The following is a 25,411-nucleotide window of genomic DNA, read 5'->3' as shown; positions in this document are numbered from 1 at the left end:
AGAAAGTGACATCCATGGAGACAAACTTCTTCCCTGAGACAGGATCATAGCAACAATAACCCTTTTGAGTTTGTGCATAACCAAGAAATATGCATTTGGAGGCCCTTGGTTCGAATTTGGAGTGATGGGGTTTGATAAGCTGGACAAAACATGTACAACCAAATATTTTAAGGGGAACAATAAGCAATTCCTCATTTGGGTATAAAAGGGAAAAATGAGATTTCATATCAAGAACCCAGGAAGGAACCCTATTAATAAGATATACCTCCATGATGATAGCATCACCCCAAAAGCGAATAAGGACATTGGAGGTAAACATAATACTTCTAACCACCTCCAAGATGTGCCTATTCTTCTTTTCTGTAACCCCATTCTGTTAAGGTGTATGAGGACAAGTGCTCTGGTGGATAACCCCATGATTAAGAAGGTAAGATGCCAATGGCTTAGCAAAGTATTCCTTTGCATTATCAGATATAAGAACTTTGATATTGGCATCAAACTGGGTTATGATCATTTGGTGAAAGTTTTTGGTCAGGGTGGGAACCTCATCTCGTGAACGCATAAGATAAACCCAAGAAAATCGAGTATGATCATTAACAAATAACAAAAAAATATCTATACCCACCCATAGAAGGGATATGATATGACCCCCAAACATCAGTATGCACAATATCAAAAGAACTATTACTCATTTTATTACTCAATGAATAAGATTTTCTACAATGCTTAGCAAATTCATAACTTTCACATTTGAATTGAGACAATTCAACGAACTCAAACAAAGTAGGAAACAGACTCTTTAAGGGCCAGAAAGACAAATGACCCAATCGGTTATGTCAAAGCATAACCGGACTCACAATCTGATAAACAAGTGACTTCTTATCCACTGACTCTTCCCAACGAGAACTCTCCCCAAGCAGATAGATCTCATTCGTCTTAAGGCCAGTTCCAATCACCTTCTTCGTCTCCAAGTCCTGAAAAACACATCGGTCAAGGAAGAAAGTTACTGAGCAGTTCATATATTTGGTAATACTACTAACTGAAAGAATGTTAGTTAAGAACATGCAAGACAGAGGACAAGGAGATAGTATCCAATAGCTTGATGTCACCCTTGCTAGAAATGGGGACAAGAGAACCATCAACAATAAATACTTTATCCCTACCAGAAGACAAATGATAAGTGGTAAACAATGAAGGCAAGCTAGTCATATGGTCGGATGCCCCTGAATCTATTACCCAACAGGGTTCAATAGTACCTGAAACTGAGGCATGATAGGCTAAGGCTCGAGTACCTGAATGTGCGAAAGCATATGTGGCAGGGGCTGATGGTGACTGCGGTGGCTAAGCTGAGTTCCCAACTTCTTTTTCCAACTATATTAAAGCAGCCCGATTTGCAGCTAAGGTCTCTAAACGTGTGCCTCTTGTGCCATATGAGGATGCTAAATCAGTGTTCACGGCCACATGAGCATTATCCTTCTTGCTTCTCAACTTTGTCGGGACCAAATGAGGATGCAGTTTCCAACATGTTTCTTTTGTGTGTTTGGGTTTCTTACAATGCTCACATACCACATCTCTTTTATCTTCCTTCTTCCTGTCCCTTTTTGAATTACCTCCTGATTTGGGTTTAACAGTTACAAGGGCTAGTGTAAGAGGCTAGGGTTGCATCATGACTTTTCTCCTGGTCTCTTCACTATTCACTAAGGAGTATGCCTGGGAGAGAGTCACACTATCTCTGGTCAATATCTGTTGTTACACAATATCATACTCTGAATTCAGAACTGCCAGAAACTCAAACACCCTGTTTGTCTCGACTTGTTTTTTATGGGTCTGTGCATCTTTGGGACTTTCCCACTCAAGAGTCTCTAAGTGATCAATCTCATGTCATAGGGACTTCAAGGTAGAGAAGTAGACCGAAACCAATTTCTCTCATTGTTTAAGAGTGTTCACTTCACATTTTAATTCATAAGCTCTGGCAACATTAAGGGGTTGGGAATAAGTTTCTTTCATAACATCCCATATCTCATTGGCTGTCTTTGCCCACAGGTAATTTCGACTAATATGAGGTTGCATAAAATTATACAGCCATGTCATAACCAAGTAGTTTTCTTGGACCCACTTGGTATACATGGGGTTTCCCTTTGAAGGTTCTTTCACATCTCTCAAGAGATATCCTAATTTACCCCTTCCCCCAATAGCCATCATGATTGATTGGGCCCATTCCAAATAGTTTGATCCATCAAATCTTACGGTTGTAATCTAAAAACCTGTATAAAAAACACTACCAGAACTGTTGTTCCCAAAACTACATTCTGCCTTATTTTTAAATTCCATTTTGTTCAAGAACCAATAGTCTCAAAAATTAGGGTTACTACAGTCGAAGAACAACACTTAAACTATTAATCACAATAAAAAATCAATATAGAACTAATCTGTATTCACGGTATATGTGCATGAAACCAGTAAAAATCTAATCTAAAACCAATTAGCAAATACAACAGCAATAGTCCGTACAACTTTCTCCCCTTAAAAGCTTTGATATGCTGAACTAGAATTAGGGTTTTAATCAGTCCTTACAAAAAAATTCTCAGCCGCACATTCCAAGCAGTACCATATAGATAAGACTTGTAATAGGGTTAATATGAAACCCTAAAACTGATCAATACTAAGAAAAAAACTTAAGAAGAGCTTCACAGGTAGATCATAAGGCTTGGCCCAGCAGTAGGGTTTGCAGCAAGATTAGTAAGGTTTGCCGCAAGATCAATATCAGACCCTAGAGAATAGAAAGAAGAAAACCCTAGAATGGTTCGATTGTCCTTTCTAGATAGGTCCAACCTATCTTCTCTGATAGTACTTCTCTTAGAAAATAAAATAATTTACAAGAGAATGCTGTTCGCTGCCTTCCAAGGTTATCCGAACCCTAGCCTTCTCTGATTCTTCCTGATCACCAACACTTTGCAACCGTGGGAAGTCTTCAACAGCTGCTAAACCCTCTAGTGATCTCCAAGAATCAGTCAACGAACTCTACTTTCTCAGCTTCCAGCCCTAGATGGTTCTCATGTGGTCGGTTGGATTAGACTCACATGAGAAACCCTAACCTTGCTCTGATACCAAGTAGAAGTTCAAGACTGCTATCCACCTTGAACCCTAATAGATTTCAGGTTCGAAAATAGAAGGAAAATGTAGAGAAGAGAAGAGAAAGAGAAGAGAGAACTGTAGACCACAAAGGGATGAAAGGAGGGACAAAATCTGAATGTTCTGCTGCCGCCACTTCTATTTAGTATTTATAGGTTATCCTCATTACATGGAAACGACAAATCTGCCCTTAGTATTTACATAACAAATAGAACAAAATAAAACTGAAATAAATAACAATTGAAATAACCAGCTAACCCTATGATGATTAGAACACATTCTACCCTACGAACACAGTGGGAACATACCTGTGGGGCCCACATCAGTGTTCTCTATAGGATTCATGTGGCCAACCTCATATATTTGGTACTAGACTTAGATGATGATAACTGGGTGAACTCAGGGAACCATTTGATCCACAACCTAGACAGCTATTGGCTTTTGATACATTGATAGGCATATAGAAAATTTACCAACAAACAAAAAGATAGAGATGCAGAAAACCTTAAAGAAATAATAGTAAGGAAATAAGAAATGCAAGAGAACAAGAGAGGTGCCTTCATAGATATACGAAGAAAATTGAACTAGGTCCAATTCAATGCCACAATCTCAATGTTAACCTGACCGATCCAATTAGCAGCAAATGCCATAACTAGAGTAGGTAGGGATGGTTATCGAATTAACCTGCCCTATTGCCATCCCTGGAAGAAAACCAACAAATTGAGAAAAAACTTTTGATTAAATATTTAATACTCCACCAGGGCCACCGCTCCATATTTGGTCTTGTTTAAGATCCCTTAAACCATTTCAGAGAAGTAATTATTACCAAGTGAATTGAATTGCGATGCAATTGACTTGCCAATTTAAATGCCTCAGTTTAGTGGGTCAGGCAAACTGAATCCGAGTCTCGGCTTTCCAACAGTGGAATAAATCACCTTGAAACTTTCACCCCCCAGCAGAGCATGGGATTGCAGAGATTAACTATAAAAGCATGGCATGGATTATAAAACCAAACGAGAAGGCAAAAAAAATCTAGTTTACAACTAGAGATGCCAAAAGAGCCAAGACAGCAATCACTATCATGATATTTAAGAAATAGTTTGACTGAAGAGGTTTATCTGGGCTGCCTCCAATTGCTTCATACTCTGCACGAATCTTCTGCTTCATAGAATCCGAGAGCTCTCTCTGCAATTCAAATATGTAACATTTATTGGCGCTAATTGTTTTCTCCTTCAAACTTCCAAGCTTTTAGGTGTGGTTCACATGGTTTGGAAATAGCTTCATCTTGTGTTGTTATAAAAACGCAGCACAATAAAACAGGATTCTTGTTTATTAAGCATGCAGCAAACCAGAAGGGTGAATAACCAAAAAGCATTATGCATGTATAAATATATATTCAGAGGGTTTCAAGGATATCCAAAATATCTTTTTTTGGAAATGCAAAATCTTTTTTTATGATAAAAAGAAAAAAAAAAAAGTGGATACTTGCCTTGGGTTTTGTAGAGCCCATAAAAGTTAAATCAAATACCATATGTATATCATATATGGGTAATATTTTTTTGCACATGTGCATAGCACATGATCTTACACTAGTATCTTTAATGACTAACAAATAAGGATGGTAGGTATAAATTTATTCTTTCTTTTTTCCTTTAATCAGTGGCCAAAAGGTAAATAAAGTTTTGATTGCTTATAACCTTTCCATATGAGTACTTGGCTGCAACGAATTTTTCTGGTGCGACCTTCGCAGGGCCACCATCAATTGAAAAACCCTGTATGAAGAAATTTATTTGGATTAAGTTAGGTGCTATTAGAACTAAAGCACAAACAAAACAACAAAGAAGAAACAACTATTTTACACCAAGAGAAAGTTGGAGGACCATAAGAACTTTTTTTTTTCTTTTTATTTAAGGCACATTGCAAGGATATTAGACGTCCTGGGTAGATAAATACTACTAGGCTGAATGCGGACATTCTAGTCAAGAGTAAATACAAACATGTAAACGATGTCAAAAAAATGTCAATACCCAAAGGTGGTCCCAATCATCCAGGCCTCGGAAGGGATAGACTGGATACAGACTACATCAGGTGTTTTTGCACAAAGTGGCAATCTCAGTCTTAACCCGTATTCTCATTCTTGTCAACCCAAAGTTTACTATTTATGCTACCAATGGTCCCCATCTAAAGGATGTAAGGTAACACCAAAATAACAACACCCATAATTGACAGAAAGAGACATAAAGAGATAGAAACACAAACACATACGCACAGAGATTATAAAACATGTCAATAGATCTTAGACTTAATTTAACAGCAGAGAAGAAAAGAATGAGAAAAGAAGAAGAAAAGTAACCTCTCCCTCACAATCAATTAGCTTATAAGATGATAAGTGTGAATGGTTCGATTAACACTAGGTCAGTCCTAGGTCTGAAGTAAGAAAGAAAGAAAGAATAAGAAGAAGAGAAAGAAGAGAGGAGAGAAAGAAAGGGTTCGGCGAGAGAGAAAAGAAAATCAGTTACTCTCACCCGACCCATCTTATATTTATAATTTTTGCATTAGAATGCAAAAGACAACTCTGTCCCTCATTGAGTATGGGACACAACTTAAACACATACAAAATAGAGAACTCATCTTTAATTAAAAAGACAAATGACCAAACTAACGTTATATTGCCAACTCTAACACTCCCCCTCAAGCTGGAGAGTATAGGCTTGTCGACTAAGAACCCCATCTCCTACAAAAGGCTTTCAGCCACACTAGTTCACATGTAGTATGAGCCATGGCCCTATATTCAACTTCTTGCTACTACAGTGTTTCTTGCTCTTCCAAGCCACTAGATTGCCACCAAGGAAGGTACAATACCCTGTAGTGGATCTCCTGTCAGACATAAATCCGGCCAAATCAGCATCTGTGTACCCCTCTATCTTAAGAGTTCCTCCACTCTTGTATAACAATCACGGCTTGGAGCTCCCTTCAAGTATCTAACAATCCTTATAATTGCATCCCAATATGGAACCCGAGGATGTTGCATAAGCTGACTCACCAAACTTACTGCAAATGATATATCTGGCCGAGTAATAGTCAAGTACTTTAACTTACCCACCAACCTCCTATACTTTCCAGAATCTTCAAACTCTTCACCTGCATCAGTACTCAACTTGACATTTGATTCCATAGGTGTTTAAGTCGGTTTTGAAAGAATGGTAGGATCCATCTAATGGACGCCAAAAATGTTGCGGAATGGGTGGGCGAATTTCAAAAAATTTCCTACCTTCTCCCAACTGGGAATCATATTCCCTAAGTTTAGAATACAATATTCAAGGATCCTACTTGAACCATAATCAAACCAGATCTGTACCAAAAGATAAATGGGAGGAATAACCTGATCCGGGGAAGCAGTATCTCCCAAAGTTGGTGTTCACGCCCAAAGAATGCTCCAAGATCCGTTCCTGCTGAAGATGACACAGCTGTGGATGGAACAGAACCAGCAGGGTGCGTCCTACACACTGGATCCTTCACAAGAATCCTCTGGAAACACTAAACACTGAATCCTTTTAGTCTTTGTTGCAAGACTAATGTCAAGAACAGATTTCTTGACGTTCTTTTCTGCAAAGATCTAATCTTGCAAAAACATATGGCGGCGGCAGGAGGAGAACTCTAAAGGCGAAAAGGCTGAACTGCTTTTTTCTTTTCTGGAGTATGAATGAGATCCTATCTCAATTCGCAGGAGATATCCTATATCTCTTCAAGGTGGTTCGAAACCTGATATTTCTCTTTCTTGGTTAGGGTTTCTCCTCCTTTCTTCTTGATTAAGAATCCTCCTAATTAGGATTTATCCCAATCCAAATCAGTATTTGGATAGGGGATAATCTTAATCCTATCTGCAGATAAAGTTAGCTTATTCCTGATCTTATCAGGAGGTTACCAGATTCAAATCTAATTTGAATTTGGTCTCCAAGAGTGGATAAGGATAAAGGCCCAATCCTTTTACTAACATTAATCTCAGATTCACCCCAAGGATGGGTGATCATATCAGCCCACCTCGAAATGGGCTTCTGGCCCATTAAGTGTTCAGTGTCTAATTACTTTCCAATCCGCTGCCCAGTTGGGCTTCTTTGTATGGCGTGGGACCCAATCATTGATCTACACACCAGCCACATGGGTTCGGCCCAGCCTTTAATACAAGGCCCGGCCGAATTCACTGAAAAACTCAATGAACCCCTTGAGTCCATCATATGGACCCTATGGGCCCAACACTTACATTAAGTGGTCCCTGGGCCAAGTCATCTTATAAAAACCCAGGGACTGTGGGCAGGTGCAAGATTAGCCCATCAGGTATTATCCTCAATGATCTTACACTTAACCTCTCAGCCCTTAATGATCAAGCACTGCCCGACAAGAGAGGACCTCTCCCTCGGCTGCAAACAATTCGAAACCGTACATATATATATAAATATATTAATTTTGCAAAACAAAATTCCAACGATTGAAATCAACTACTGGCAGTTTGGTTTCCATCAGAGAGAGTGCAATTCCGATCATTACCCTTTGTCCGACAAAGTGGCTGATTCTGTCACTATGATCACCCACTCAGATGAATTCTCAAACTACCCCAACATACCCAGGTTTTGATCCCCGCTAAGGATCTCACTGATTGGCATATCAAAGGCAGCCTGATCCAACACCTAGTGAAGTGTCATAATCGAGTCTAGGGGTCAGGTGTAACTTTTCAGTTTTGCCCATCTATCTCCAAGGTCCAGGGCAATACTGGAAATCTGGTCCAGTTCAAGGATTCAAGTAATCCCATACTGCATGTGCCTCGGGTCTTACCCTGGTGGCTGAGACAGGCCATCCCAACACTTGGTGGCACACCAGTATCAGCATTGGCAGGATAAATCTCCCCAGACTTATCCAACGGCTGTGAACATTTAAAACTAACACGAGTCTCTATAAATGTCCAGTTTTAGGGTTTTACACAGAATTAAACCAAACAACATGAATCAAACATGCACTTTATTTATTTCCACTAAATAACAAAAGTACATCAAATCAGATTGAAGCTAAGGGCATACAAAAACTGTCTAACAGCTCCCACTTGCACTTAGGTCCAATCTGGTACAAGCCGGAGTCCCATACTTTCCACGTGTTTCTCAAACACCTTCTGTGTCAGTGGCTTAGTCAATGGGTCTGCCACATTATCCGATGATGCTACCTTCTGAATCAGGACGTCCCCTCTACCAACGATCTCCCGTAGTACATGGTGCTTTCTCTCGATGTGCTTCAACTTCGAGTGAGCCCGAGGTTCTTTAGCCTGGGCGATCGCTCCATTGTTGTCACACAACAACGGGATGGGAGATGTGCTGGATGGAATCACTCCCAATTCGTGTATGAACTTCTTCATCCACACGGCTTCCTTGGCAGCTTCACTTGTGGCAATGTACTCGGCCTCGGTTGTGGAGTCTGCAGTGGACCCCTGTTTGCTGCTTTTCCAGCAAACAGCACACGATCCTATCGTGAAAACATACCCAGATGTAGACTTTCTATCATCCAGATCCGACTAGAAATCGGCATCGGTATACCCTAGAACTTGCAGTGAACTACCATCGAATACCAGACAAAACTCTTTTGTCCTTCGAAGGTATTTGAGTATGTTCTTCACAGCAGTCCAATGCTCCTGCCCTGGGTTTGCCTGGAATCTGCTTACCACACTCACCGCCTGAGCAATGTCAGGGCGAGTGCACAGCATGGCATACATGATGCTCCCTACGGCTGAGGCATAGGGAACGTCTCTCATGCTCTCAATCTCCTCAGAAGTCTTGAGAGACATCTTCTTGGAGAGAGTGACTCCGTGCCTGAAAGGAACGTTTCCTTTCTTGGAGTTCTCCATGCTGTACCTCTTGACAATTTTGTCAATATAAGCAGCCTGGGATAATCCAATTATCCGCTTCGATCTATCTCTATAGAGTCGAAGACCCAGTATGTATGAAGCTTCTCCAAGATCTTTCATGGAGAACTGCTGTGATAGCCATACCTTGACCAAAGTCAACATTCCTACATCATTCCCAATGAGTAGGATATCGTCCACGTACAACACCAAAAAGGTGATCTTATCCCCACTGGACTTCTTGTAAACACAGGGCTCATCCGGATTCTGCTCAAAGTCAAACGTTTTGACTGCAGAATCAAAACGGATGTTCCAACTCCTAGAAGCCTGCTTAAGTCCATAAATGGATCTATTAAGTTTACATACCATGTGCTCCTGACCAGCAGCAATGAAACCTTGCGGCTGCTGCATGTAGATATCTTCACTAAGATCTCCATTCAGGAACGCGGTTTTGACATCCATTTGCCAAATCTCGTAGTCATGGTACGCTGCTACAGCTAGCAGGATCCTAATGGATTTAAGCATGGCCACGGGCGAAAAGGTTTCCTCATAGTCGATGCTTTCTTTCTGAGTATACCTTTTCGCCACCAAGCGAGCTTTAAAGGTCTCAATCCTGCCATCGGGGTCCTTCTTCCTCTTGTAGATCCATTTGCAACCAATTGCTTTTACCCCGGGGGGCGGATCCACTAGAGTCCAGACTCCATTGGTCTCCATTGAGTCCATTTCAGCTCTCATGGCCTCCACCCACTTCTAGGAGTCTATGTCTAACATAGCTTCCGCGTAAGTCACGGGATCCTCTTCACTAGTCAAGGTTTCCACCAGGTAACTATCCTGGTCATAACCATATCGGACTGGTGGTCTGGATACCCGGGTGGTTCTTCTAGGTTGGTCATTACCTGGAATTTGTGGGACATCTCCCACTGCTCCTGAGCTCTCCTCATCAAGAACTATTTCCTGACGATGGGTGTCCAGGATGTAATCGGATTCTAAGAATTGGGCGTTTCGACTGCAGAACACTTTCTGCTCACTCGGGTCATAGAATAGATAACCCACCGAATCCTTTGGGTAGCCTATAAACAAGCAACGACTGGTTTTAGATTCCAACTTGTCCGCACTTGTTCTTTTAACGTGTGCAGGACAACCCCAAATCTTCAAGTGTCTTACACTTGGCTTCCTTCCGGTCCAAAGTTCATATGGAGTTTTCGGAACTGATTTGGTTGGAACCCGATTCAGCACGTAGATAGCAGTCTCTAATGCGTATCCCCAAAAGGATGTGGGTAATTGTGAGCGTACGAGAAGTGACCGGACCATGTCTAACAAGGTCCTATTCCTCCTCTCTGAAACACCGTTGAGTTGAGGTGTAGCAGGAGGAGCTAATTGTGACACTATCCCATTGACCTTTAAGTAGTCCCTGAATTCGTCAGAGAGATACTCGCCACCTCGATCTGATCGAAGGGCCTTAATTTCTCTCCCTAACTGTTTCTCGACTTCCTGTCTGAACTCTTTGAACTTTTCAAATGATTCAGACTTATGTCTCATTAGGTACACGTAACCATATCGTGAAAAATCATCTGTAAAGGTGATGAAGTACACGTGTTGATTCCGTGTCCTAATACTCAGGGGACCACATACATCAGTATGTATTAGGTCAAGTGTGCCTTCAGATCTTTCAGGCTTACCGTCAAATGGCCGCTTAGACATCTTACCTTGAAGGCAAGGTTCACAAGTGGGAAGATTTTCTACAGTTAGAAAATCCAAAGGACCATCCTTTACCAGCCTTGTGATTCGGTCAATACCGATATGGCCAAGTCGGTAATGCCAGAGGCACGTGGGACTTACTGTATCACGATTCCTTTTCTTGGGATTTTCGACCGACGTAGTTTCGGTTAAGTTAGTTTCCAGAGAAGGATGTAGAACATAGAAACCGTTCTCTTGTTCCCCGCATGCGATGAATTTATTATTCCGTTTAACAGTAATCACATTATTAAAATAAATAGTATATCCATCAGCACACAGTTTTGAAACAGAAATTAAATTTCTTCTCAAGTTCTGTACATAAAGACAATCTTTAAGTACAAGCATTCCTTCTTTAAAAACTAATTCTACGATTCCTATTGCCGCTGCTGCAACACTTGCAGTTGTTCCCAAGAATAATGTCACTTCACCTTCACTCAACCTTCTGCTAACTTTGAACCCCTGCAGTGAGTTACACGCATGAGTTGAAGCCCCGGAGTCAACACACCAGGACACAGAAGTAACTAACATGTTAGTTCCTATGACACAAGTTTCGATGTTACCTTTCTTAGATTCCAGATAGGCAGGACAATTCCTCTTCCAGTGGCCGGTCTGCTTGCAGAAGTGACAGACATCAGATGCCTTGTTCTTCTTCTGCTTCTTAGGTTTGGTAGTTTTCTTCTGGGGCTTCTTTGCCTTTCTCTTTTTCTTGCCTGATTTGTTAACTTCAGCAAGCATAACCACAGGATCATCCTTCTTGAGTAGATCCTCGGCTCTCTACAACATATTGCTGAGTTCCTGGACGTTGACATTCAGCTTATTCATATTGTAGTTCATTGTGAACGCATTGAAGGAAGAGGGCAAAGAATTGAGGATGGCATCCACTTGCGTGCCAAGATCTAGCCCGGATCCAAGAGCTTCAAGTTCGTTAATGTATCCCATCATCCGAAGACAATGGTCATGAACTTTCTGCCCTTTGGTCATCTGCGCGGTCATGAACAATTTCAGGACCTTCTGTCGAGTAGAACGGTTCTGCTCTTCATACATTGTTCTTAGACTGTCCAATATGTCCTTGGCTAGTTCGATCTGATCGAACTGCCTCTGTATTGAGTTGTCTAATGAGGCAACGACAAAGCATCGGGCTAGGGAGTTTTTATCCTCCCACTCTTGGTAGTCCCTCCTACGGGCCTCAGAAGCCCTATCACTCGGACGTTCCGGGGCAGGATTTTTCACTACCTTGTCTAACTTTTCGGAAGTTAGGACCAGCATAAGATTTCTGTACCAGTCGGCATAGTTTGGGCCCTTAAGCTTGTTATCGTCTAGAAGCTTTGCAAATTGGCTGTTTGCCATTTTCTGATAAAATAGCAAAATCATTAGTCCACAACCTTAGTTTGATTCATGTTACCTACATAGATATGGCTTTTAATCTATGTTCCATTCCCATTTGTTCATCTTTGAGATTTCCCTCCTTTCTCAGTGACGGAGACGACGAAATGTCTCTGGAAATGTGGGAAATCACATGGGGTGCGTGAAGCCAACTGTTTCAGCTGCATAACCCCACCACCTTTCTGTGACGGATCATATCCACTCATCAAATGAGTTTCCTTTTGGCCTCTGTCAGACAATGTTCAGAGCCGTTTTCAGGTAAACCTTTCTGTCCAGTGAGTGCACACCCATCATATTCAGGTTACGCCAAGGTACCGTGAGAGAGTTCCCATTTTCTGGTGAAGCCCCTCCCACATCGGTCTATGACGCCCCTATCATCTTATGAAACACTCTAATAGATCCAACAACAAATGGATAGCCCAATTTTATGGTGCGTTTCCTCATTACTGAAGGACCCATCATTGTGCTAATGACGGAAGGCCTTTAGAGAGTCCATCATATGGGTCTCCCTATCACATGCATTCATATTTGCTGGAGGGAACAAAAAAAAAAAAAAACGCCCTAGTTTTAATTTAGGTCAAACCAGAGTGGCTCCCACTGACTTTCATAAAGTCAGATTTCTGGTGGGCCTTAATCAGCTAGGGGTTCCGTACGCATCCCTTTTCAGGGTTGTGGGGCCCACCAAGCAAAGAGGGGTCATCCAATGACCTTGAAGGACACCATGGCAATGATGTGCATTTAGCCATGGTGTGCGCAAGAGCCACTAACGAGTCTTCATGGGCCAAGTACTTATGGCCCATGGTCGCAGCACATCAAACATCCAAACATCACATGTAAAGGAGGAATTAATCCAATCAATTAACTGCTGTAAAGCCCATTGAATAGCCCATTTAAAATCTAAGTCATTAACAATTAATGACTACTAGGTGTATGGGCTGAATCGCAGATAGCAGTTCGGCCCATACAACTTATCTCACGGTAATGGGCCTTTTGTAGTTTTAACCCTTTAAAACTGGGCTTTACAGGTGGGCCGAATTAATCCCTGTAATTGAACATCAGATTTGGAACAGCAAGTGTGAGAAATACAGACTGAAAAACAGTCCCTATCGAACCCCAGATTCGGTCCAAACAGTTTTGGTCCAATCTAGTCCGAGAGGATCCAAAACTGATTTTCAATTCAAGAATTAATTCATGAAAGATCTGAAATTAATAATTTTGATTTCAAACAATCACAAATCAAACTATGGACTGTTCGCACCACCTGCAAAACAGAGGTTAATCACAAGGGTTACAGTTTCACAAACTGCAAATCGCAGAAAGCGATTTCTCCAACTGCAAATCTCCAACGCCGCCTTATTCTTCCTTCTTCTTTAATCAAGAAAAAATAACAGAAATCCTATTTCTATTAATTACATTCTTGATCAAATCCTATACATTCAGTCTAAAAAAAAAATTATTTACAAACCGAATATAAATAAATAGAAAGAAAGAGGGTGCGCAGACTATCTGCGCCAAATCTGCACTGTGATCTCCAGGTTCGAACTGTCCATTAAATCAAAATAAATAAAGAACAATCTGCGCAAATCTTGAAAGAACACCTTCTATCCATCTGCGCAGGGTCAGATCTGATTTTCTTTTGGTTCAAGATTCGAACCTGTGGCTCTGATACCACTGAAAGAATGGTAGGATCCATCTAATGGACGCCAAAAATGTTGCGGAATGGGTGGGCGAATTTCAAAAAATTTCCTACCTTCTCCCAACTGGGAATCATATTCCCTAAGTTTAGAATACAATATTCAAGGATCCTACTTGAACCATAATCAAACCAGATCTGTACCAAAAGATAAATGGGAGGAATAACCTGATCCGGGGAAGCAGTATCTCCCAAAGTTGGTGTTCACGCCCAAAGAATGCTCCAAGATCCGTTCCTGCTGAAGATGACACAGCTGTGGATGGAACAGAACCAGCAGGGTGCGTCCTACACACTGGATCCTTCACAAGAATCCTCTGGAAACACTAAACACTGAATCCTTTTAGTCTTTGTTGCAAGACTAATGTCAAGAACAGATTTCTTGACGTTCTTTTCTGCAAAGACCTAATCTTGCAAAAACATATGGCGGCGGCAGGAGGAGAACTCTAAAGGCGAAAAGGCTGAACTGCTTTTTTCTTTTCTGGAGTATGAATGAGATCCTATCTCAATTCGCAGGAGATATCCTATATCTCTTCAAGGTGGTTCGAAACCTGATATTTCTCTTTCTTGGTTAGGGTTTCTCCTCCTTTCTTCTTGATTAAGAATCCTCCTAATTAGGATTTATCCCAATCCAAATCAGTATTTGGATAGGGGATAATCTTAATCCTATCTGCAGATAAAGTTAGCTTATTCCTGATCTTATCAGGAGGTTACCAGATTCAAATCTAATTTGAATTTGGTCTCCAAGAGTGGATAAGGATAAAGGCCCAATCCTTTTACTAACATTAATCTCAGATTCACCCCAAGGATGGGTGATCATATCAGCCCACCTCGAAATGGGCTTCTGGCCCATTAAGTGTTCAGTGTCTAATTACTTTCCAATCCGCTGCCCAGTTGGGCTTCTTTGTATGGCGTGGGACCCAATCATTGATCTACACACCAGCCACATGGGTTCGGCCCAGCCTTTAATACAAGGCCCGGCCGAATTCACTGAAAAACTCAATGAACCCCTTGAGTCCATCATATGGACCCTATGGGCCCAACACTTACATTAAGTGGTCCCTGGGCCAAGTCATCTTATAAAAACCCAGGGACTGTGGGCAGGTGCAAGATTAGCCCATCAGGTATTATCCTCAATGGTCTTACACTTAACCTCTCAGCCCTTAATGATCAAGCACTGCCCGACAAGAGAGGACCTCTCCCTCGGCTGCAAGGAACAGTGCCACACTCTCCTCCCACATGGATCCCAGGAATTAAAACCATTTGCAAACAATTCGAAACCGTACATATATATATAAATATATTAATTTTGCAAAACAAAATTCCAACGATTGAAATCAACTGCCGGTAGTTTGGTTTCCATCAGAGAGAGTGCATTCCCGATCATTACCCTTTGTCCGACAAAGTGGCTGATTTTGTCACTATGATCACCCACTTAGATGAATTCTCAAACTGCCCCAACATACCCAGGTTTTGATCCCCGCTAAGGATCTCACTGATTGGCATATCAAAGGCAGCCTAATCCAACACCTAGTGAAGTGTCATAATCGAGTCTAGGGGTCAGGTGTAACTTTTCAGTTTTGCCCATCTATCTCCAAGGTCCAGGGCAATACTGGAAATCTGGTCCGGTTCAAGGATTCAAGTAATCCCATACTGCATGTGCCTCGGGTCTTACCCTGGTGGCTGAGACAGGCCATCCCAACACTTGGTGGCACACCAGTATCATCCTTGGCAGGATAAATCTCCCCAGACTTATCCAACGGCTGTGAACATTTAAAACTAACATGAGTCTCTATAAATGTCCAGTTTTAGGGTTTTACACAGAATTAAACCAAACAACATGAATCAAACATGCACTTTATTTATTTCCACTAAATAACAAAAGTACATCAAATCAGATTGAAGCTAAGGGCATACAAAAACTGTCTAACAGGTTTGACACCCAACAACCCTGTATCTTGAAGCAAATCTAGGACATATGTTTTTTGGCACAAATTAATACCATGTCTTGATCTTGCAACTTCTATTCCCAAAAAATATTTCAGCTTATCTAAACCTTTTGTTTGGAAGTGATCATGTAGAAAGGTCTTCAACCTATTAATCCCATTACTACTAGTTATGACAATGTCATCCACATACACCACTAACAAAATCTTTCCAGCCTTTAATTCATACTTGAACACAGAATGGTCTACCTAGCACTGTTTCGTGCCAAAGTCCCTCACTACTTCACTGAATCTGCGAAACATGCACTGGAGATTGTTTCAGCCCATAGATTGCCTTCCTAAGTCTACAAACTTTACCATCCTCCCCCCTGAGCAACAAACCCTGGTGTTTTCTCCATAATACCTCCTCAAGAAGATCACCATGTAAGAAGGCATTTTTAATGTCAAGCTGAAAGAGGGGCCAATCGTACATTGCTGCTAAAGAAATCAACACCCGAACTGAACCAATCTTAGCCACAGGAAAGAATGTCTCTGTATTGTCAACACCATACAACTAAAAGTAGCCTTTTGCCACTAACCGAGCTTTTAATTATTTCATACTACCATCTAGAAGATATTTCATTGTGTATACCCACTTACATCCATCAATATGCTTACAAGGAGGGAGAGTGGTAAGCTCTCACATGTGATTGTATTTGTATGCTAGTGCAGACAACTCCTCTTCCATTGCTAGCTGCCACCTTGGAGAGGCAATGGCTTCCTAAACATTCTTAGGAATGGAAATAGAGGATAATAGAGATATAAGCTATCAATGGGAAGCGGAAAGGTGAGAAACAAAAACAAAATGGGAAATAGGATGAAATGTACAACTACGCATACCTTTCCGCAATGCAATGGGAAGATCAAGATTAGAAGGAGGCACAACTACTGGATTTGTTGACGAGGAATGAATTGGTGGCCTTTCAATATTAACTTGCATTGGAGAAGATGATGACAAGACATAATAGGAACTGTAGGAATGGGGTCCGCAACTAGAATAGGAATCAGAAACACAGGAAGAAGAACATTAGAACTAGAAAAGAATGGAATAGACTCAAAGAAAGTAACACCAGAACACACAAAGGACCAATGGGAGCTAGGGTTGTAACACTTGTGCCCTTTTTGGGTTCTGGAATAGCAAAGAAAATGCATTTTGTAGCACGTGCATAAACTTATTCAGTCCAGGCCCTAAACTATGAACAAAACAAATACAATAAAAAACTTTGGGAATAAGAAGGAATGAAGAAATAGTAGGGAACAAGACTGAGAAAGGGGACTGACTTCCAAGGATAGACATAGGCATATGATTGATGAGAAAACATAATGTAAGGACAACATCACTCCAAAAACACTTTGGAACATTCATATCATGCATGATGGACCGAGTAGTTTCAAGTAAGTATCGGTTCTTTTGCTTAGCCACGCCATTATGTTGTGGGGTGTAAGAACAAGAAGTTTGATGAATTACATCGTGTTGCTCTATGTATTGCTAAAATGGTGTTGAACTATATTCTTTTGCATTGTCTAAACGAAGGATATTAATATGGACACCAAATTGAATAGGAATTTCAACATGGAATTTTTGGAAAATAGAAAAGAATTCACTTCTGTCTTTCATAAGATAAAGCCATGTCATCCTTGAGTAATCATCAACAAAAATTACAAAGTACTTGTAGCCATTGTACTTTGGACCCCAAACATTTAAATGAACTAATGAAAAAGGACTAAAAGAGACTTTCTTATGTTTTCCAAATTGACACGACTCACAATCCAAAGATTTAAGATGACTTAAAGATGGAACAAGTAACTTCAGGGCCTTGAGCGATGGATGACCAAGTTTGAAGTGCTATTGGAGAGGATTAAGAAAAGACTGAAGTACTACTTTTAGACCACCACCATCAAGGTAATACAATCCACCTGCCTCATTCCCTCCACCAATCTTCATCCTTGTCTTGAGATCCTGAAACACACAAAAAGAATAAAAAGTTAAAGAACAATTAAGTGATTTGGTTAATCTACTAATAGACATGAGGTTAAAAGGAAATTTGGGTACATATAAGATAGATGATAAAAATAAAGAAGTGAGGTCAACATCACCAACACCACAAATGGGAGAAGTAGAACCATTAGCAAGGGTAACTGTTTAGGACGTGGAAAACTGGGAAAGAGAAGAAAACACACCTGGAGTCCTAGTCATATGATCAGAGGCTCCAGAGTCAATAATCCAATGTGAGGGTTTAGATGCGAAACAGGCCATACCTGAATGAGCAAGAGTAGCTATGTTCTACTGAGAGGATGTTTGAAGAAATTTCTCATACTCACCATTTCCTTCCCAGAAACACTTGTAGATGTGGAGGGTGTCCAATCAACTTGTTGGTTCTCACTAATTGCACCACCACCACTAGTCACAACATGATTGGGCAAACACCTCCTCAAAAGAGGGAAGGGAAGATCCACCTAATATTTGTGCCTGAACAGGTTCATATTCCGATTTCAATCTCACTAAAACCTTGTCACATCAAGTTGTTCTCTTTGTTGCTTCTGAATTTTAACATCCAAAATCAAAGGGCAATACACATTAAGCTCATTACGAAGATTTTTCGTACTTGCATAATACTCCTCTAAACTCTGATTTCCCTGCTTCAAGTTGAAGTACTCCTGATAAAGTTGGTATACTCTAGTGGTGTTCTCTTGGCCAGAATAAAGTTTCTTAGCATGGTCCTAGATCTCCTTAGCTGTATCCAAGAGAATAAAATTTACACTAATTTTAGGCTCCATGCTATTCCACAAGTCATAATTTGTGCATTCTCCTGTTCCCGCTCACTATACCTGGAGAGTCAGAATAGGGTTTTTCTTCCCTCACATGTTTCACCTTCTTCTTGGCTCTTAGAAACACTTCCACCGATTTAGCCCATGCCACATAGTTCTCACCATTTAATTTGATGGAGGTCATTTGTATATTTAGATAATTGGAGGAAATCATAACACCAGTTTTATCCTCTCCAGTTGTTGCCATTGTAAAGAAAAAAGGTCACCACACACCACAAAAGGAATTCAACTACAAGAAAATCACCCTTCACTACACAGCACTACACCACACCACAATTAAACAACTATTGTTAAGACACTATTGCTGTCATAGGGTTCAGCATGAAAAAACCTTACTGCTGTCACACACATTCAGACATAAATAGGGAGAAAAACAGTCCATACGCGCACCTATCAATCAGCACTGCCACAGTCGAAATCCAGTCCAAAAGAGATAGAACACACCATGCTATCAGCTGACTATAGGGTTCTGTTCACACCTGTCCACAACCAGCCCTCTTTGAGTCATCACTCGGAGGATTTCTAGCAAACCACCAAGACAAACACCACCACAACAACTAGAGGCATAGTTACCTCCTAGATGGAAAAACGACCACTCCTTTTTTGCCTCTTATCGAACCTCCAATTGGTTTGTGAGTTATTTCAAAAATCAGGTCTGATATGGCAATCCAAGGAGAAAACTGAATTCTAGACTGATTTTCTAGTGCTCTGATACCAAGTGAATGGTTCGATTAACACTAGGTCAGTCCTAGGTCTGAAGTAAGAAAGAAAGAAAGAATAAGAAGAGAGAGAAGAGAGGAGAGAAAGAAAGGGTTCGGCCAAAGAGAAAAGAAAATTACTCTCAGCCGACCCATCTTATATTTATAATCTTTGCATTAGAATACAAAAGACAACTCTATCCCTCATTGAGTATGGGACACAACTTAAACATAGACAAAATAGACAACTCATCTTTAATTAAAAAGACAAATGACCAAACTACCCTTATATTGTCAACTATAACGATAAGAATGATGGTAGAAAGACCTAACTACCCTCATACGAGCCCAGATCTCCAGCAATCAAAAACTATGCACACATGGCATCCAACCACACATCGAGAATATCTTCCATACATTATTAAATTCATGGGAGATGTTCACAATGTGCGGGTGGATGTCATGCTTTCAGAGTGTGTGCAGAGTTTTTGCTTATAGGAGATCCCATACAGAATAAAGGCAACAAAAAGACAAAAACACCCCTTATTAGACAACAATAACTTCTAACACTCCTCCCTTGATTTGGAGTATATTTCATCATCATCCAAGCCTTATCCCAATTATATGGGATTGGCTACATGAATCCTGTTTTACCATTCTATTTTGTTTAGTGCCATATCCATTGCTAAATGATGAGCACTTAAATCATTTCTTACTAACAACCCATGTACCTTTTCGGTCTGCCTATAGCCCTTCTACAACACTTCTTTTTATAGGTGCTATAAATGGCCTTCTATGCATGTGACCATAGCTTCTTAGTCTACTTTCTCTCATTTTCTCATCTTTTGAAGCTGCTCTTAGGTTCCTTCAAATGACTTCATTTCTAACCCTATCCTCCCTAGTTTTCCCACTCTTCCATCTAAATGTACATATTTCTGATACATTTATTTTCTTGACATGTTGTTTCTTGACTGCCCAACACTCTGCTCTATACAGCATTGCGGGTCTTACAACCATTTACAAATACAGTCCATTCGATTTTGACTCTGTTATAATTCAGGTCTGCCTTAGAGTTCGGCCTGACTGAGTTCAGTTATGTAGAAGAAGAAAAAGTGATAAAGAAAGAGAGAAAGAGAGAAGAGAGAATTCTGGTTCGAACTGAAAGAGTCAACTTGACTTCTCCTAGTCGGCCAGAAAGTATTTATATTATTATTAAAACATGACTGAAAAGACCTATGTGCCCTTACTTAAGTTAAGAGCACATGTTTCAACACAACATTACAGATCAGCAACATCAATCAAGGTATAAAGACAGAAATACCCCTACACTAACTCTCCCCCTCAAGCTATGAGTATATTGTTACATATGTAATCCACTCTTCCCTGACTCAAGCCTTTTGTAAATAAGTCAGCCCACTGATTTCCTGTATTAACATGTGTAGTGTCTAGCTCTCCATTCAGCACCTTCTCCCTCACAAAGTGACAGTCAACCTCAATGTGCTTGGTTATTTCATGAAACACTGGATTAGAGGAGATATGAACTGTAGCCTGATTATCACAATAGAGTTTCATTGGATTGTTAATGTTGTACCCTACTTCCTGTAGAAGGTTCCTTAGCCACACTAATTCACAAGCGGTATGCGCCATAGCCCTATATTCTGCTTCTGCACTACTTCTTGCCACAACCGTCTGCTTCTAACTTTTCCATGTCACCTGGTTACCTCCCAGAAACGTGTAATAGCCTGTAGTAGACCACCTATCAAACATAGAACCGGCCCAATCAGCATCAGAATACCCTTCTATTTCAAATTTTCCCCCATTCTTGTATATTAGACCGCGACCTGAGGCCCCTTTTAGATACCTCGCAATTCTCAGAACCGCATTCCAATGAGGAATCAGAGGTTTTTGCATGAACTGGCTTACCACACTAACTGCAAATGAGATGTCTGGTCTAGTAATGGTTAAGTAGTTCAGTTTGCCCACAAGTCATCGGTATCTACCAGGGTCTTCAAATACTTCACCCATATCACTACTTAGCTTGGTATTTGTGTCCATGGGTGTTTCAGCTGGTTTGGCACTCAACAAGCCTATTTCTTCCAGCAAATCAAGCACATACTTCCTCTGGCACAGGTTAATCCCATACTTGGATCTCGCTACCTCTATCCCCAAGAAGTATTTTAGTTTACCCAGATCCTTTGTCTGAAAGTGATCCTGCAGATAAGTCTTCAGCCTGTCAATACCAATGTTATCATTCCCAGTAATAACAATATCTACATACACCACCAACAGTATTTTTCCTCCCGGAGAGTCATGACTAAATACAAAATGGTCACCTTTGCACTGTTTCATGCCAAACTTCTTTACCACCTCACTAAACCTACCAAACCATGCTCGATGAGACTGTTTAAGCCCATATATAGCCTTCCTTAGTTTGCACACCTTACCATCCTCCCCCTGAGCAACAAACCCTAGAGGTTGCTCCATGTAGACCTCCTCGAGTAAGTCACCATGCAAAAAGGCATTCTTGATATCAAGCTGATATAGTGGCCACTCATACATGGCTGCAAGAGAGATCACAACACGAACTGACCCTATCTTAGCAACCGGTGAGAAGGTCTCCGTGTAGTCAATGCCATAGGTTTGGGAGTACCCTTTTTCAACTAATCGCACTTTCAAGCGTTCAACACTACCATCAGGCAGATACTTAACCATATAAACCCACTTACAACCAACAGCTTGCTTCCCAGGAGGAAGAGCAGTGAGGTCCCAAGTATGATTATGATGAAAGGCTGAGAGTTCTTCTTCCAGGGCACGACACCACCTTGGAGAGGCAAGGGCTTCCTGGACATCTTTAGGAACAATAACTGATGATAACAAGGTAACAAACTAGCGATGGGAAGTGGAAAGGTGAGTAAGAGAAACATAATTAGAAATGGGATGAAGGGTGCAAGTACGTTTACCTTTCCACAGAGCAATGGATAAATCAATCTCAGATGCTAAGTGGGGGTCTAGTGCCGGATCTGTCGACAGAGATGTAGCCGGAGGAGTAGTAGCTGGTGTACGTGGGCGATGTGTATACACATGACGGATAGGTGGGCGTTCAACAGGTGGTGGCACCGGAGGCATGGATTTGGTCACAACTGGAACAAAGGGAGGAGGATTGACAATGGGAAGTGGAAGAGGAGGAGGTGATGAGGAGGAAGAAGCATCACCAGACCCCAAAAAGAACGGAGTAGACTCAAAGAAACTGATATCAACACACACAAAGGACCATCGAGAACCAGGATGGTAACATCTATACCCTTTCTGGGTCCGAGAATTGCCAAGGAAGATGCACTTGAGAGAACGGGCATCAAACTTGTCGTTCCCAGGACCCAGATTATGGACAAAACAGACACACCCAAAAACTCTCGACGTAAGAGGGAACGGAGACAAAGTGGGAAACAAGACCTGAAACGGAGACTGACCATCAAGGATGAATATGGGCATCCGATTAATCAGAAAACAAGAGGTAAGCACTGCATCACTCCAAAAAGGTTTGGGAACATGCATGTGATGCATTAGGGATCTTGCTGTTTCAAGGAGATGGCGATTCTTTCTCTCAGCCACCCCGTTTTGTTGTGGTGTAGGTACACGAGGTCTGATGTATAATGTTGTGGTGGTCCAGGTATTCCTGAAATGATGAGGATAAATATTCGGCTATTATTAGAATGAAAAACTTTGATGTGGGTACCAAATTGGTTACGAATTTCAGCATAAAATTTTTGAAAAATGGTAAACAATTCACTTCTTTCTTTCATTAAATAGAGCCACGCCATCCTTGAAAAATCATCCACAAAAATGACAAAATATATGTATCCATTATATGACATTACTTTATAAGGACCCCAAACATCTGAATGAACTAAAGAAAAAGGACTCGACACACGGTTATCAACCCTAGAACTAAAGGGAACACGATGGTATTTCCCAAACTGACACGACTCACAATCCAAAACAGAAAGCTGACGCAAGGACGGAACCAAGGACTTCAAGACTTTGAGCGACGGATGACCAAATCGGCAGTGCTACTAGAGAGGAGAAAGAGATGACTGGAGAGCTGTTGAAGTTCTACCACCACCACCGTCAAGATAATACAGTCCACCTTCTTCATGCCCTCCACCAATCTTCATCCCCGTCTTGAGATCCTGAAAGACATACATAGAAGGATAAAAGGTAATGGAGTAGTTAAGTGATTTGGTCAGCTTACTAACAGACATAAGGTTAAAAGGCAATTTAGGGACATACAAAACTGATGAGAGATATACAGGATCTAGGTCAACATTACCAACACCACAAATTGAGGATGTGGAACCATTAGCAAGGGTGACAGATTGTGATGTTGAGCAATGAGATAAGGAGGAAAACACACCTGGAGTTCCAGTCATGTGATCGGAGGCTCCAGAGTCTATGATCCAGGGATTGGGTGTAGATGCTAGACAAGCCATACCTGAGTGAGCAAAAGTCGTCGTATTCTGCTGTGATTGAATAAACCTCTCATATTCATCATGGGGAACACTCACCATCTCCTTCATGGGACCATCTGTGGATGTAGGAGGCAACTGGTCAGATGAATGATTCTCCTGTCTAAAGCTGGAACTTGTGTCACCGGTCGCGGCATGATTGGCCCAGGTTGAGGGAGGACCATGTAAATCATAACAATAGTTGATGGTATGTCCATCCATACCACAATGAGTGCACTTCCTCGGGCCTGAGCTACGTTCTCTACCACGGGCTCCCCCTGAATCTCTGCTCCCAGTACGACCACCACCACGATTATAAGTAGACCCACCATTGCCACTTCGGCCATATGCAGAACCATTACCACCACCACGGCCAGACTGAGCTCCCCGAGCTCCACCTCTACCACCACGGCCTCTCGATGCAGGAAAGGCAGATCTATCTGAGATATTAGAGTTCTCAGTAGATCCGATAGAAATCCTCTGAAATCGAGCAAATACTTCTTCTAGGGACGGAAGAGCTGATCCCCCTAATATCTGAGCCTGCATTGGTTCATATTCAGACTTTAGTCCCACCAAAAATCTAGTCACATCAAGATGCTCTCTCTATTGTTGCTGAATCTTGACATTAGAAGTGAGAGGATGATAGACATTCAACTCATTACGTATGTTCCTCATGTTGGCATAGTACTCCTCAAGGCTCTGATTGCCCTGTTGCAGATTAAAGTACTCTTGATAAAGCTGATAAACTCTGGTTGTATTGTCCTGCCCCGAATACAATTTCTTTGCATGGTCCCACACATCTTTGGCAGTACCAAGGAATATGAAGTTCACACTAATCCTGGGTTCCATACTGTTCCACAATCATGTGATGATCTGAGCGTCTTCTTGCTCCCAGTCTTCATACTCGTGAGAGTCAGAGGAGGGTTTCTCCTCTCTGATGTGTTTTACCTTCTTCTTTGCCTTCAGAAAGACTTCAACGGATTTAGCCCAAGGCACATAATTCTCTCCATTTAACTTAATGGAGGTCATCTGAACATTTAGGTAGTCTGTAGGCACCATCACACTAGGTTTATAATCATTATTGTCTCCCATTATGTTATCACCAATTCTGCACACTTGCTGAATTCTATTATCACTGAGATCTGCACACTACACACCACTAGGTCACACCAGTCACACTGATTGCAGCAATAATTGTTGCTGGAATGTGTGCTCTTTACACCACAAACCCTAGATCACACCTGTCACACTGATTTCAGCACTTGTTGTTGCTGAAAAGTGTGCTCACACCACAAACCCTACTCCTACAACTACCTGAAATCTCACCACTATATGATCATATCTCTTCCTTAAAAAAGCACAAAGAAACCAGCATAAACCCTAGCTCTTACTGGCCGAAACCCTAGCATATGGTCTGAAACACACCTCCTATTTAATCCATAACAGAAATCATGCACTGAAATCTCTTACCTTATCGCTGAAGTAACACCCATACGAGCAAGAGAGCAATCCACACACAACAGCCGCTTCACACACAACAGCCACTGCCCACACAGTTCGGCCCTCTATTC

General features: G+C 41.3%; 1 protein-coding gene across 10 annotated transcripts in view; it reads right to left on the bottom strand.

Moving 5' to 3' along the window:
• Positions 1-672: 672 nt before the first annotated feature.
• LOC148873945 (putative L-ascorbate peroxidase 6, chloroplastic/mitochondrial) overlaps positions 673-25,411 on the bottom strand; it is an 81,837-nt gene continuing 57,098 nt past the window's right edge. Inside the window, exons 11-15 of one of the 10 annotated variants that reach the window (XR_016105683.1) lie at positions 17,729-17,771; positions 4,830-4,904; positions 3,959-4,317; positions 3,690-3,833; positions 673-974 (exon numbers count right to left, since the gene is read on the bottom strand). Coding sequence is in view for 4 of the 10 variants with exons in the window: in XM_088966398.1 (XP_088822524.1) it covers positions 4,165-4,317; positions 4,830-4,904; positions 17,733-17,771 (267 nt within the window). In the remaining 6 variants the exon portion in view is untranslated. Of the gene's footprint in view, positions 975-3,667; positions 4,318-4,829; positions 4,905-17,728; positions 17,772-25,411 lie in introns of those variants that run through there. The other 9 variants (XR_016105679.1, XR_016105680.1, XR_016105684.1 and 6 more) reach the window with 9 other exon arrangements.

Source organism: Nelumbo lutea, chromosome 1 (assembly GCF_056320005.1).
Source record: "Nelumbo lutea isolate HS-2025 chromosome 1, American lotus-T2T, whole genome shotgun sequence".
Taxonomy (NCBI): Eukaryota; Viridiplantae; Streptophyta; class Magnoliopsida; order Proteales; family Nelumbonaceae; genus Nelumbo; species Nelumbo lutea.
The sequence above is the reverse complement of the archived record's forward strand: the minus strand, read 5'-3'. Positions and strand labels throughout refer to the sequence as shown.